The 13,026-nt window shown below is 40.9% G+C and overlaps 1 protein-coding gene across 5 annotated transcripts in view; it reads left to right on the top strand.

Annotated features, from left to right (window-relative positions):
• Positions 1 to 5,722: 5,722 nt before the first annotated feature.
• The window catches only part of bend3 (BEN domain containing 3), an 11,441-nt gene continuing 4,137 nt past the window's right edge, over positions 5,723 to 13,026 (top strand). The window contains exons 1-3 of one of the 5 annotated variants that reach the window (XM_062041699.1): positions 5,723 to 5,913; positions 6,509 to 6,563; positions 12,017 to 12,192. In XM_062041699.1, coding sequence (XP_061897683.1) covers positions 6,512 to 6,563; positions 12,017 to 12,192 — 228 coding nt within the window. In that variant the 5' untranslated portion in view covers positions 5,723 to 5,913; positions 6,509 to 6,511. Of the gene's footprint in view, positions 5,914 to 6,303; positions 6,450 to 6,508; positions 6,564 to 10,804; positions 10,861 to 11,270; positions 12,193 to 13,026 lie in introns of those variants that run through there. The other 4 variants (XM_062041700.1, XM_062041702.1, XM_062041698.1 and 1 more) reach the window with 4 other exon arrangements.

The raw sequence follows: 13,026 nt of genomic DNA, 5'->3' as shown, positions 1-13,026 counted from the left end.
TGGTTAGCATATTGGAATCTCTGTGGCTTGCATGTTTGAATCTCAGTGGTTGGCATGTTGAAGTCTCAGTAAATAGCATGCTGCAATCTCAGTAGATAGCATGTTGGCTTCCTAGTGGTTAACATGTTGGAATCTCAGTGGTTATCATATTGCCGTCTTAGTTGTTAGCGTGTTGGAATAGCCATTGGATCATCGCTGTGTCTTTCATGCATCTAATTCTCAAGCAAAATGTCACCAGAGAAGCCCTTGATGTGTTTGCACATAATGTATATCTCAGGGGGGGTTATGGTCAACTCCTATTTCCGGAGGCTCTCACAAGTCCTGAAGGTTTTAAAGCTGTTGCTTGGTAACTTGAAAGTTTTGGATCCCTCCACATGTTTTCTATGGTATGGTAAAAATTAATATTTGAAGGATGTCACTTGGCAACTTGGAAGTTTTAGCTCCCTCGTGATAATTTCTATGGGATCTTAGATACTATTATTTTAAGGCTGTTGTTTGGTGACTTGGAAGTATTAGCTCCCTCTACATATTTTCTATGCAATGTGAAATACTGTTATTTCAAGGCTGCTGCTTGGAAACATGGAATTGTTTAGCTTACTCTGCATATTGTCTAAGGGATATTAAACACTATCATTTTGAAGCTGTCGCTTGGCAACTTAAAATTGTTTTTACCTCCCTCTGCATATTCTTTATGAAATGTTAAAAACTATTATTTCGAGAGTATCATTTGGAAGCTTAAAAATTAGTTCAGCTCCCTCCACATATTTTCTATGATATGTTAAATATTATTGCTTACCCTCCATGACCTGCAGCTACTCTCCGTGTATATTTTACGGTTAACGAGTAACTGTCGACCTTTGTTTACGTTGCAACACATTGCCCGTTTTTTACCTCCACTTTCGTGAACAACATCGGGGAAATGTTGAGGGATGATTTTCGTTGGAAATTATTATACAGGTTGACATCTTCAATGGTAAATGGGTTGTACTTGTATAGCACTTTTCTACCTTTTTAAGGAACTCAAAGCGCTTTGACACTATTTCCACATTCACCCATTCACACACACACATTCACACACTGATGACGGCAATAAAGACATTAGGGTTATGGATAAAGCAGGGCTGCATTTATTTTCTTAAAACAATTTGGAACAAAATTCGTTGGGCAAAATGTGCATGGTTATGGGACTAAGTTGCACATAGTGGGTAAAAATGCAAAATCTGCATATTAAGAACAAGTCAGTATGTGTAATGAGCTGTTAAGTAATCCTAATATGACATTTTCCGCTACAGAAATATGCGCGTGAATCAGACAGTGATGGATGGTAGTCATTCTCCTGTGATGGCGGCAGAACGACTGCACGCCCTCAGCTTGACACAGACGAGCATATTGACTAAAAATTGACACTTTAACGAGCTCTTTCCTGCACTAAGTGCTGCACGCCATCGCCTGGCTGACCCCGGGCCGCGCTTCCTCTCGCACAGGCCGCACTCACAGGCTTGGCTGACACCTCAGACCGCCATGGAGACAGCTCATTAGACAACTAATGAGGAGCACATCAGCTACACATTGTCTTGTAAGATCATCTCTCTATCAACGTATTTGGGGCCGGGACAGAACATTGGCTGCTAGCGTGTCCATGAAAGATGACGATTAAAATAAAATAAAAAAATTGTTTTTTCTATTAATCTAATCAGAGAAAAACAGTTTAATAATTGCTGTCGCCATTGAGTCTTGTGTATGGTCTCCTTGGATGAATGGCAAAAGAAAGGCTTTTTGCATAAACAAACATTTTTTTATCTTTAAATTTGAATTATATATTTTTACAAATTCTACTACTAGTAACCTAAAAAGATTAAATTTCCCTCCAAATAGCACCTAATGTACACTTTCAGTCGACCTTCACGCTAGTTTGTTAGTGCAGACTTTCGCCACTTGAGGGCTCTGTTGCACTGTAGACCACCTTGCTTGGTGAAGAACACATTCATTTGACTATTAGGGGATAGCTTGATTGGCAACACTAAATTGGCCCTAGTGTGTGGATGTTGTCTGTCTGTGTTGGCCCTAACATGAGGGTGTCCAGGGTGTACCCCCACTTCTGCCCGCGTGCAGCTGGGATATGCTCCAGCCCGCAACCCAGAGAGGGACAAGCGGTAGAAAATGGATGGATGGATGGAATGTCCAAAGTGCAGCCGGGGGAAATTAGTGGCATGCAGCCAATTTTTCTTATTGGCACAGGGCACATTGTAGAAATAAAACTTAAACATTATTTTGTTTAAAGCAAAAAAGTGTATGTAAAAATAGAAGTTTGATACTACTATTATATTAATCAATCTTTTTTTGATATAGCACTTTTCACATACAGGCAAGTTACAACACAAAGTGCTTTACACCAGCAAATGAATTAATGAATTAAAAACCGTGGGAATAATAGCAATACATCAATTATAAAAATACATAGTAAAAAAAAAAACGATCTAGAAGCGTTTGAAATGATCAGTAAAAAGCCTGATTAAAATTATATCATTGCACTATTGCTTAAATTTTAACAATTATATGGGGAAAAAGGAATAACTTCCATCCATCCATCTATCTTCTTCCGCTTACCCGAAGTCGGGTCGCGGGGGCAGCAGCTTAAGCAGGGAAGCCCAGACTTCCCTCTCCCCATCTACTTAGTCCAACTTCTCCCAGGGAATCCCGAGGTGTTCCCAGGCCAGCTGGGAGACATACTCAAGATATGTTGGGGCCGGGGGCATTCTGAGCAGATGCCCGAACCACCTCATCTGGCTCCTCTCAATATGGAGGAGCAGCTACTTTACTTTGAGCTCCTTCTGAATGACAAAGCTTCTCACCCTATTTCTAAGCCCCGCCACACGACGAAGGAAACTCATTTCAGCCGCTTGTACCCGTGATTTTGTCCTTTCGGTCATAACCCAAGCTCATGACCATAGGTGAGGATGGGAACGTCGTAGCTCGACCAGTAAATTGAGAGCTTTGCCTTCTGGCTCAGTTCCTTCTTCACCACGACTGATTGATGCAGAGTCTGCATTACTGAAGACGCCGCACCGATCCGCCTGTCGAACTCATTATCCACTCTTCTTTCACTCGTGAACAAGACTTTGAGGTACTTGAACTCTTCCACTTGGGGCAAGATCTCCTCCACAACCCTTAGATGGCAGTCCACACTTTTTCCGGGCGAGAACCATAAACTCGGACTTGGAGGTGCTGATTCTCATCCCAGTCGCTTCAGACTCAGCTGCAAACCGATCAAGTGAGAAGATCCTGGCCAGATGAAGCCATCAGGACCACATCATCTGCAAAAAGCAGAGACCTAATCCTGCAGCCACCTAACTGGATCCCCTCAACGCCCTGACTGCGCCTAGAAATGCTGTCCATAATTGTTGTGAACAGAATTGGGGACAAAGGGCAGCCGTGGCGGAGTCCAACCCTCACTGGAAACGGATCCGACTTACTGCCGGCAATGCGGACCAAGCACTGATACAGATCATACAGGGAGCGGACCGCCACAATCAGGCGGTCTGATACCCCATACTCTCTGAGCAGTCCCCACAAGACTTCTTGAGGGACACGGTCAAAGGCCTTCTCCAAGTCTACAAAGCACATGTAGACTGGTTGGGCAAACTCTCATGCACCCTCTAGAACCCTGCCGAGAGTATAGAGCTGGTTCACAGTTCCACAACCAGGACAAAAACCACACTGCTCCTCCTGAATCCGAGGTACGACTATCTGGCGTAGACTCCTCTCCAGTACACCTGAATAGACCTTTCTGGCGTAGACTCCTCTGCACTACACCTGAATAGACCTTTCCAGGAAGGCTGAGGAGTGATCCCACAATAGTTGAAACACACCCTCCTGTTCCCCTTCTTAAATAGAGGAACCACAACCCCGGTCTGCCAATCTAGAGGCACCACCCCCTATGTCCACGCAATGTTGCAGAGTCTTGGAGTAATAACTTATTTATTTGATATTGTTATTTTGTCTAATATTGTATCTATATCTGGTTTAATTGTTCACAAATACTTTTTTTTTTACCTGAATCTGAATCCTCCTGTTTTTTATTATTATAATCACAAAAAAATTAAAAGCAAAATCACATCATTGAATGATCTTGGAAAAAGGTCAAGCGGTAACAGACAGTATGTCGTCATTAGTAGCAAGTGTTCTGACAAAATTTGCTACCCAACGCTACTGTGCATGCTCGCGCATCCGCATCAACGCTAAAGGTTTCCTTGAACAAAATAAGTATAGCAATTAAGGTTAAAAAAAAAACGCTGCTATATGGTGGTTATTTTTAGAAATATTTTACATACCGGGAAACAAAGCAAGACAAAAACGGTACCTTAATTACCCTAAAATGCATGGCTGTTTTTTTGTCAATACCAGTGATTCTCTTGAACTCAAACATGTACCACTTGTGGTGTGTCAAAGAATCCATTCATCCATCCATTTTCTACCACTTGTTCCTTTCGGGTTCGCGGGGGTTGCTGGAGCCTATCCCAGCTGCACTCAGGCAGAAGGCGAGGTAAACCCTGGACAAGTTGCCACCTCATCACAGTGCCAACACAGATAGACAACATTCACACACTATAACCAATTTAGTGTTGCCAATCAACCTATCCCCAGGTGCATGTCTTTGGAGGTGGGAGGAAGCCGGAGTACCCGGAGGGAACCCACGCAGTCACGGGAGAACATGCAAACTCCACACAGAAAGACCCCGAGCCCAGGGATTGAACCCAGTTCATCATCATCGGCGGTCACTCGAAGCGAGTATGACGATCCTGCTGGTAGGGGGGTATCCCTTTATGGAGGATGCCTGTGCGTGACTTTGTTTAACGTGGGGAGACTGGTGCACAGACAGTCTCCACACGATCCTTGACAGATCCGGGTCAGGGTCCAGTTATTGTGTGGGAACACACACTAACCCCTGTTCCACCATGATGCTCGCGCCAAAGAGTCACTTAATTAAATACTGAAACACAATGTTACAGTGGCCAAAATGTACTTGTTAAATAAAATCTCGGCCTTGCTTTTAATGCATACGTAGGCTTACCACGTGACTGTATTTAATGCTGGTCATCATGGTGGTACCTTGGTGAAAAAAAGTTTCAGAATCCCTGGTCTGTACTGTTAAGTGACATTCATTCTGTCACCCAAGTATTTTATGAAGCTCATAAATGAATAATAACTACAAACTCACTTGTTCGCGGGCCTATTTCGGACATTTTCTGAAAATGTCATCAAAAATCGGTCCATTACTAATTATGTTGCGGATTATGCTTTGATTGATTGATTGATTGATTGAAACTTGTATTAGTGGATTGCACAGTGAAGTACATATTCCGTACAATTGACCACTAAATGGTAACATCCGAATACGTTTTTCAACTTGTTTAAGTCGGGGTCCACTTATTGATTCATGATACAGATATATACTATCAGCCTAATACAGTTATCACACAAGTTAATCATCAGAGTATATACATTGAATTATTTACAATCCGGGGGGTGTGATGTGGACGGGGGGACGGGGGGACGGGGGGGGGGCAACTGGTTGCATTTTTTTTTTCATGAAGTAGTACATTTTTCTGAACACCAGCAGTTTTATTTATGTTGGTGAATATCGGCTCGCTTCCAAAATGTGCAGTATCGCCCCCCCCCCTCATAGTTTAGTAACTCTTTATTATTTTTCTGTCCGGAAGTGACACAGCGGGCGCACTCACTGTGACGTCACACGAGAAGGCACTGGAAGCGAGCAAGCGAGGGAGAGAGGGGGGGAAATGGTCAATAACGCTGTCAACGTCAACCGTTATCTACAAATAAAGCCCGGGGACCTTCGGCAGACATGTCCAACTCAACAATAACAAACCAAATGGACAGCACGCACTCGTGAAGGTAAGTTTTACCAAGCTAGCTGGCTAGTCGACAATATTAGCAACAGCCTTAGTTGTACGCTGTAATGGGTTTGTTGCACTAAGAATTAATCGTCACTGAGATGTCACACAGTGGACATTAATGTATATATTATACAAACAATACACGCATTGCGTTGTCAGTAAATAGTACGCTTCCCCCCACGCTAATGTTTTGATGGAAGGCTTCGCCAAGGCGAAAGAATGCGGAAGTGGTGTCGGCTAATGACGGCTGGCTAGCACAGCTGAGACTGATTGACGTATTTGCGTCACCTCGTCTGGGCCACAGTGACACGTGACGTGACGTAACGCGACGTGCTGTGTCATGACGGCAGCGTTAACATTCACTAGTATGTGGCTTATCCGATGACATGACCTGAACACGTTGTCACCGCTGTCCGTTTAAGCGAGACTGTATATGAGCAGACATCTTCTTTCCCCCCCGATTGTTCCTCCACAATGCAATAGAAAAGAAAAGATGTAGATTTGTTTAAAAACACACCTGGAAACATTCTAAAGGTGGGCCTAAGCAATAAGTATTGTATTTACATAATACAATTTTTTTTTTTTCATTTTAGGCTATGAATTCCTCTGAGTATGGGGATGCTTCAGATGAAACGATGCTTGAAAAAGGTAAGTTAAAAACTTATGTGGTTGATATGTGTTATTTTTTAAATTTAAGAATGATTTATGACAGAAGGAGGTGTAAAATAGGACTTGGCATTTTTTTTTTAATATACATGTATTTAATGCTCAAATTTATGGTGTGTTCACACTTGGTTCAAGTCTGTTTGTTCAGCTAGTAAAGTTAATTTTGTCAAGTATAGGACAGGAGCCGAGACCGCTGACTCTAATCGTTAGTGAGGCGAGCCTGACTACCGACTGCACCAACACACCAAATATGATGTCACCAGATGTGATCGTAACCAGGTGATGCATAGCAACACCTAACAGAAACATACCTGGGTGTTGATGAAAATCTCTATTTTTCAATAAATTTCCCAGTTTTTGAAATATAAATCTTGACGAGTATGAACAGAAAGCAAAGTTAAAGGTCCTGTTTACACTGCACACCAAATGTGTTTTTTTGGGGTACGTTTTTAGCCCTCACGTGACACATTGGCTATTTTTGCCAGTCTAAATGCTTCAAAGTGTTTTAAATCTGATCTTTTCACATCAGATTCAGGCCACATCAGGAGCTAGTCCGAATCTGATCTTTTCAAATGTGACTGCAGAGTAGGGTTGTACGGTATACCGGTATTAGTATAGTGCCGCAATACTAATTAATCATATTCGGTACTATACCACCTCTGAAAAGTACCAGCCCCAGTCGGCAGTGTTTTAGCTACTTCTAAATCACTAATCCTCGCCTCCATGGAGACAAATAAAGTACGTTTCTTACATGTATCATCCCTGCAGGACGAGGAATAACTAAACATGCTTCACGACACACCGTAGCTCACCGGCGTCAAAATGTAAACAAACGCCATTGGTGGATCTACACCTAACATCCACTGTAATGATACCAAGTACAGTAGCGTATCTAGTCGATACTACTATGATTACGTCGATAATTTTGTTTAATGTATCATAAGATTTTTTGTTAAAATAAAGCCAATAATGCAATTTTTTGTGGTCCCCTTTATTTAAAAAAGTACTGAAAAGTATCAAAATAATTTTGGTACCAAAATATTGGTATCGGGACAACACTACTGCAGACTAAACAGAAATGCAACTTGAATGCAACCTGATAGCGACTTTTACATCATCTCTGTGCGAGCTACGTCATTTGTGTTTATAGGGCTAGGCAATGTTTAGAATTTATCGATAGTCTTTTGTTGCAGACGATTTAAAAAATAGAACATTGATGTTTTTTCTCATTTTGCTACGGTATACCTTTTGCCCCTATGAGCTTCCGTGGCCACTGCCTCCCTTTCTTTTGCGGACATCCACACGTCTCACATTCTTACACACCATGCAAAACATGGCTAATGCTAACTAGAGCGAGACAAAGAAAAGTGTTGTCAGTTCTTTAGATTTACGGGAACAGGCATGGAACAAGTGACTGCACGTTGCAAAGTTTCTTTTAAAAAAGGCAACAGATCAAAAAACTTATTCCTGCATCCGAAACAGCATTGAGCCGATTGCAACAAAAATTAAGGCTTTGCAAGGCGAACAAGACTACAACAGCAAACAAACTCCCGTAAGCACCGTACAGTGGTGGAATTTTTGCACGGAATGTATGATGATACCATGTATAATGAGAAAGGAGAACAATGCACAGAGCGATTACTAAAGCAGTCGCTCTTCACATCCAAACCGGACAGCTTGTACGCGCGTGTTGCTGCAAAACACTCATGGATTTATGACGGTTTAATCATCATTATAGTGATATATTACATTGTCTTTAACATCAGTACACACTAACATGGAGCCCAGGACACTTCATGGAAAAGCCTGCATTTATCTACTTGCTAAAACCATATATTCATCTCAATGTTTTACTGGTCTATTTGCAGACAATACAACAAGTTTATTTATAGAATGATTTTATTCAAGACAGAAGTTTTAAGTTTGCACTTCATTGAGCTGATTGATTTGTTTTACTATTTATTGACTATTGGTATCTATTGATTTATTGAAGTTTATTTGCATGTAATTTGCAATGCTACATTTTTGTTTACATACTTATTTTATTCAAGACAGAAGTTTTAAGTTTTCACCTAAATCTCAATATTGGACATTATTATTTACCGGTAGTTGCATGCATTGTACAATACTACATTTTTGTTTACAGAAGTATTTTATTCAAGACAGAAGTTTGCGTCCCAGAGGAAGCTCTTAATTTAGTTCTTTGAAAATGATTGCATAAAAAGTAAAATGTATATCTGGTCTAAAGAGAACAACATTTCCACTCATACTCAATGTCCAGCGCCTCCCTCGTAACATGTTCCAAGTTCCTTCAGAGGTGGGCATAGATTCGGGCGGGTGGCGGTTGAACCAATTCCTATGCCTACAACATAGGCTATGTGTTTATCTTTATTTTCCTGCCTGTCGTTGACAATGGAGATTGTCTGATATTTTGTCATGGCTGTAGATCAATCAATAAAGGTTCATCTTTGTTGCGAAATTGTTCACTGTTTCACTGTGCACCCGCCCTCGTCCCTATTTGAGCATTATAACGTTAACAAGTTAATATTCATTAAAATAAATTCAGAATTTTTTTTTTACCTAACGAAAATATAGGCCTAGTGTTTCTAAAACATTTTTTTAACTTCTTAAAAGCATCGTTCTGCTTGCTGCAACTGTGCACACAAAGTGTGAGGAACGCACTCCTGATTTGAGGGCATTGGCAACAATAGTCAACACTTTCTTAATGGAAATGACAATAATATTATAATAATGATAAATAATATTATCACACATTAATATCTCTTAGCCACTAATGCGTGGCCAAGAGATATTAATGCGTGGCACGCATTGAATGTCTCTGCTGCATTGGATCAGTCTCCTTTCTTTAACAGGCAAAAGCTTTCTAACCTCACTAATGCCTTGCATCGTCTATATTAGATATATATAACAACGGGCGGGTGGGTGTGGTTTTAATAAAATGTTGGTTCGGGTGGATGGCGGGTGGATGACGACTTTTGTGATGCGGTTGCGGATTAAATAATAGCCTATCCGCGCATCTCTAATATATATATTTATATACACACACTACCGTTCAAAAGTTTGGGGTCACGCAATTTCTCGCATGGAATAGCCTTCATTTCTAAGAACAAGAATAGACTGTCGAGTTTCAGATGAAAGTTCTCTTTTTCTGGACATTTTGAGCGCTAAATTGACCCCACAAATGTGATGCTCCAGAAACTCAATCTGCTCAAAGGAAGGTCAGTTTTGTAGCTTCTGTAACGAGCTAAACTGTTTTCAGATGTGTGAACATGATTGCACAAGGGTTTTCTAATCATCAATTAGCCTTCTGAGCCAATGAGCAAACACATTGTACCATTAGAACACTGGAGTGATGGTTGCTGGAAATGGGCCTCTATACACCTATGTAGATATTGCACCAAAAAACAGACATTTGCAGCTAGAATAGTCTTACCACATTAGCAATGTATAGAGTGTATTTCTTTAAAGCTAAGACTAGTTTAAAGTTATCTTCATTGAAAAGTACAGTGCTTTTTCTTCAAAAATAAGGACATTTCAATGTGACCCCAAACTTTTGAATGGTAGTGTGTATATATATTCTTCAAAGTGAAAAAATATATAAACGTCCCTACTTGGCAAGCAGGCATCCTTGATTTAATGTTTGTGCCTTCTAAAACCACAGAAGTTTCAGACACTTTGCTCCCAGTCACAATAAACTTGCTGCTCAAAGACGTATGTAGCAGTGGCGTGCGGTGAGGTTAATGTCTGGTGAGGCACTGCATCATCACAGTCAGATTACAAACATGAACCCTAAATAGTATCTTATTCACCATGTGATTGGCAGCAGTTAACGGGTTATGTTTAAAAGCTCATACCAGCATTCTTTACACAACTGTAGCACACAAAAAAGCACATTTAATTAAAAAAAACATTATTATGGTCTTACCTTTCTTGCTGGACATCCACACAGCCAGCCTTTGCGTGTGTACCACGCCGTTTGAAAAGAACGGGTCTTCTGTCCCGAAGTCAAAAGCAAACCTTTTAGCTCCGGCGTTGGTCTACCTTAAATTATTACCTGCTGCTTCGATTGAAAGTCCAGTTTAGAAAACTGTTTTATTTTACATATGTAATCCTCCATGTTTTTCATAAAAGTCCAGGCGAGAGGAAATAAACAATCGCTTGCAAACTTTTTTTTTTTTTTTCTGCGGCCGAGGAATGATCTCTGGGATCACTACCGCCCTCTACCACCAGGAGGCCGGATTACTGCGAGCCTCAACCAGTACGTCTTTTGCAGCAGATTTATGAATGCTCAGCACAAGAAATACGTTACACACATACAGTTTTTGACAAAATACACTGTACATTATATACCTCAGCTAACTAAACTATGCCATAGTTTAGTTAGCTGATATAATTCATATAGCAATACAGTCTCACTGCACAGCAGCGCAGCAGTTAGCCGAGTCATTGTGCACAATCCATGTTGAGGCACAAATCAGTGACGTGCCTCAATTGGCTGCTGACACCTCTCTTCTCAGTATTTGAACGGCAAATGTGAAAATAAAAATAAAAATAATCTAAAACTGGTGAAGTTAAATGGATAATAACTTTAGTATAATTACTGGATACATATAACAATTTAATTAATTTTTTTTTCTTTTTACATTTTTTTTCTTTCCATGATGGCAGGTGAGGCCCCGCCTCCCCTACCTCTAGTGACTGCACGCCACTGGTATGTAGTCTATCTGCTCATTCATATCTATGGCTGAAAGTGTTGCTGGACGGCAGCTGTACTGTACGGTAACACGGTTCCTATAAGCCTTCTGTTGCGGTACTTATTCTTTTTTGTTTCACTACTTCGCATTCAAGCTAGCTTGTCCTGTTTTCTCTCTTCTGTGTCCACGCTAACCCATTGTTATCTTATGGTTGGTTATGACCAAAAGGAGAACTAATGTTTAGAGACCATTAGCATTATTCATTTTGCATTTTAGAAGCCTCCGTATTACTTTAACATATGTAAAGAATTGATATTTTGACATTTGTCTATCGATATAATGAATATTCCATGTTCTATTCGTGATGCATTGGGGAATCAATCATTTTTCCCACCTATTTATGAGTCAGGAAAGTGGAAAATCATCATGCCCTTTAACTATTACAAAATCTTAAACTATTTTCACTCAGGTTTCTGTTTTGTTTTTGATAGCCATTGCCTGGTTTTGCTCGCATTTGGTGACATATTCAGTGCTTCGTTGTGGTTAGCATTCGAACTTGCCTTTCTCAGGCGGTCTCGGTACACCTGTTTGGTCCGTCTTGGGTGGGTTTGGTAGAGTGCGTTGACACCTGACCAAAAATGACAAGTGTGAACACACAGCAAATACGCAAAAAGGGAGGTACGGTGGTTATTCAAGACATTATTATGTTCTTATCGGCAGAACACAAGCATGTTAAAAAATCTAAAGAGACTGAGGACTTTGCTGTTTGTGAGGCACTGGGAGAGTGTGGGGGAGGATCTCCTGGGGCCAATGAGGCTGGTAAACGGACCTCTGCAGAAATGGAGCCTGACGCTAAGCAGTACTCAACTAGCAAGCGAGTCAGAATCGCAGGAGAGGTGAGCTTTTTATTCAACTGCTAATTAACACATGACATAAAAATTAATATCTACAAACAATATGCATTACAGGTACAGTGCATCAGGAAAGTATTCAGTGCTTCACTTTTCCCACAGCCTTATTCCAAAATGGAATAAATTAAATTTTGTCCTCAACATTCTACACACAATACCCCATAATGACAACGTGTACAGGTTTGCAAAAAAATAATAATTGCAAATTTCTTAAAACTAGAAAATCACATGTACATAAGTATTCACATTGACTCGTCTCCCAGTTCCTGCCGCTGAAAAACATCCCCACAGCATGATGCTGCCACCACCATGCTTCACTGTAGGGATGGTATCAGCCTGTTGATGAGCGGTGCCTGGTTTCCTCCAACCATGACACCTGGCATTCACGCCAAAGAGTTCAATATTTGTCTCATCAGACCAGATAATTTTGTTTCACATGGTCTGAGAGTCTTTCAGGTGCATTTTGGCAATGATTTACTCAGAAATAGCTTCCATCTGGCCACTCTACCATTCAAGTCTGGTGATTACTGCAGAGATAGTTGTCTTCTGTAAGGCTCTCTTTCCACAAAGGAATGCTGTAGGTCTGACAGAGTGACCATCAGGTTCTTGTTCACCTCCCTGACTAGAATAAGATGCATGCAGCAAAGGACATCACGGATGAAAACCAACGCTTCCCATTCAACCTGATGGAGCTTGAGAGGTGCTGCAAAGAGGAATGGGCGACAAACTGCCCAAATATAGGTTTGCCAAGCTTGTAGGTCACATTAAGATTCCACAACCAGGGTTTTTTCACCATGAGGTCCTCCTCGCTCAGGAAGC

This window comes from Entelurus aequoreus, linkage group LG03, assembly GCF_033978785.1.
Source record: "Entelurus aequoreus isolate RoL-2023_Sb linkage group LG03, RoL_Eaeq_v1.1, whole genome shotgun sequence".
NCBI classification, from domain to species: Eukaryota; Metazoa; Chordata; class Actinopteri; order Syngnathiformes; family Syngnathidae; genus Entelurus; species Entelurus aequoreus.
Note: the sequence above shows the minus strand (reverse complement) of the source record. Positions and strands in the feature narration are given on the sequence as shown.